The 2,956-nt window shown below is 35.5% G+C and overlaps 1 protein-coding gene across 1 annotated transcript; it reads right to left on the reverse strand.

Moving 5' to 3' along the window:
* Nucleotides 1–503: 503 nt before the first annotated feature.
* On the reverse strand, nucleotides 504–1,457 carry LOC102430330 (olfactory receptor 51A4-like). The gene has a single exon (XM_006094537.1). The coding sequence runs from the start codon at nucleotides 1,455–1,457 to the stop codon at nucleotides 504–506; it is 954 nt and encodes a 317-aa protein (XP_006094599.1).
* Nucleotides 1,458–2,956: the final 1,499 nt, after the last annotated feature.

The raw sequence follows: 2,956 nt of genomic DNA on the forward strand, positions 1-2,956 counted from the left end.
TATGTACTAGTCTTTGTAATATTTTAAGCAATAAAACAAAATTTAAAAAAGATTGGTGTTGAAATTTGAAATCAGGGAATTGGTAAAAAAAAAGTTAGAGTAAGGTAAAGGCTGGCATATATGTGTAAAAATATACTGACTCGTCTAGTTTGAAAAGTGCAATCTGTAGATGGAGTTGAGGTTGGAGAGGATAGGGATAAGAAAATTGAAAGCTTTCTAAAACATGTTAATAACAGCCTTTATCACATAATTAGCTGTGACCACTTAGCTATTTAAACTCAAATATTTAAATAGAAAAGAGACATAAAATTATTTCAGTAATATCCCTCATGAAGTGATAGAGATGATGAATTGGGTCAAAACAATAACAAAAATACCACCATCCTCTTGACAGACAGGAAGATAATACCTTAACTCTCAATAAACCATACTGTTCCAGAAGGGAATTGACAAATAAAAGGGAAAGATAATCAGGGCATCGTTTTAGCTAAGGCCATTCTTGGCTACTTGAGCCAGTTTCTCCTGTTCTTAAATATCTTCTGTACTGCAGACCTTATCTGTTTAGTTTTTAGGCTATATACCAAGGGATTAAGGACAGGGGTCAAGAAGAGGAAGAGATTGGCCATGGTGACATGGAGAAGAGGAGATGTGAATGTACCAAACCTATGAATTAGAGCCAGCACAATAAGTGGCACATAAAAAATGCAAACAGTGAAAATGTGGGAAACACAAGTATTAAGTGCCTTGAGCTGGCTGTCTCTGGATGCAATACCCAGCACTGTTTTCAAAATCAGGATGTAAGAAATGACAATGAACATAGAGTCAACTCCAAAAGAACAGAGGACAAGGAATAACCCATAGATGATGTTGACTCTGACAGGGCCACAGGCCAGCTTCATAACATCAGGGTGATAGCAGTAACAATGAGATAGAATAATATCTTTGCAGAAGGACAATCGCTTGAGTAGTATTGGCAAGGGTGCCATTAAAACCACACCCCTGACTATGGCTGCAAGCCCCATCCTTATAATCCGGGGAGGGGTTAAGACCACAGTGTACTGTAGTGGGTTTCGGATAGCTACAAATCGATCAAAGGCCATAGCCAGCAAAATGGCTGACTCTATGGAGGAGAAGGTATGGATGAAGAACATCTGAGCTAGGCAAGAGCAGAACTCAATCTCTCTGTGATTTAGGAGAAAGACATTGAGTACTGTAGGTAGAGTTGATAAAGACAGACCCACATCTGTGGCTGCCAGCATAGACAGGAAGATGTACTGAGGCTCATGGAGATTGGATATGGTTTTGATAACAAAGAGGATGGTGAAGTTCCCTAGGAGGGCAATTGCATACATGACACACAGTGGGTTAGAGATCCATATTTGTACAGCCTCCAGTCCTGGAATACCTATTAGAAGAAAAGTGGGTGGCTGGAACCAGCTATTGTTTATAAACTCCATAGATATTTCTTGTGATCAGCCCAGGTCAGCTTCTAAATGTTCCTATTGAAAGAAAATCATAAATTTTAAGTCAATAGGACATAAGCCATATAACTCCTCTGGACAGTACTATTCCTAGGCATCTTTATATCAAGTATTGATCCTAAGATGTTTCCAAACCTATCGGAATAACTACCTGAAATTACAACAGTTGATAAATGCTTTTAAAATGTTAGAGTGACTAGAGTTCTTTTGGATTATAACATTTTAATCATTGATCAAGTGACAATAAAAAGTAAGGACATACTTTTGTTCTTGTCCAAATCTTAGAAAAATGGTATTCTCAGAATGTTTTCTATTTCTTTATTTATGTTTGCATCTAATTTTATATTTACTCATCTTAGCTGAATCTTTAAAAGAAGTTTCTGCACTTTATCCACATAAACATAATGCCTAATAATATTCAGGAATCTGGAAACTTGGACATTTTTCCTATTATTTATATGCAGAAAGAAAGAACAGGATATCTTAATAACCCACATGATTCCCCAAGGCATTAAAAATTCATGTGATACCATTTGTACAATTAATTTCTAGGTTGTTCAATATATTCTTTTAAATTAATATATTGATTTTTCAAAATACAAAAAAGTGATAAAATAATCAAAGTGGATATTGTCATTACTTCTTAGCTGGCATTAGAATAATATAAAACATTAACAAATAATTTCTTAAACACAATTCAAAATATCTTTTGATATAACCAGCTTTCCTCCCTTTGCTCTAACTGTCTTCCAGAATATCTTGGAATTCATGCTCTTCTTTTATACTTCTCTTTCCCTTCTGTTTTTGTCACTGATCCAAATAATACAACCACCAAAAAACATCAATGCTACCGTCAACACCCCTGCAACTACCCATGTAAAACTTAAATATAGCCCTAACTGGTTTGGCTCAGTGGATAGAGCATTGGCCTGAAGACTGAAGGGTACCAGGTTCGATTCCGGCCAAGGGGGCATGTACCTTGGTTGTGGGCACATCCCCAGTGGGGGGTGTGCAAGAGGCAGCTAATCAATGTTTCTCTCTCATCGATGTTTATAACTCTCTATTCCTCTCCCTTCCTCTCTGTAAAAAACTCAATAAAATATATTTTTAAAAAACTTAAGTATATACTTAGTTCATTTTGTTGCCTCTACTTTTTAATACTTCTTGTGCCTATATGCATAGCCCTTTTCAATGAGAATTTTTTTGTTTCAACTAACAATTTTTTTCTATTCACTCTCTACTCTAGCCAGGTTGGTTTCTTAATACCACCATACAAGACTTAATCATTTCCACATCAGAATATTTGCACACCTCCTGATGTAATCTTAAATGTGATCATGCTTTATCTCAACTGATAGTAATTAAATTCATTGTTTAAAAATCAGTCTATTCCAACATCCTACAAAATTTTCCATGAATATTTCATATTCGAAAAAATTTCTCTAGCCATTAAATCCCTATAGAATATACTGCTT

This window comes from Myotis lucifugus, unplaced genomic scaffold (genome assembly GCF_000147115.1).
Source record: "Myotis lucifugus unplaced genomic scaffold, Myoluc2.0 scaffold_138, whole genome shotgun sequence".
Classification (NCBI taxonomy): domain Eukaryota; kingdom Metazoa; phylum Chordata; class Mammalia; order Chiroptera; family Vespertilionidae; genus Myotis; species Myotis lucifugus.

What these genes read in the sequence shown, in the direction of transcription:
- LOC102430330 (XM_006094537.1), bottom strand. Translation starts at nt 1,457, where the DNA reads ATGGAGTTTATAAACAATAGCTGGTTCCAGCCACCCACTTTTCTTCTA.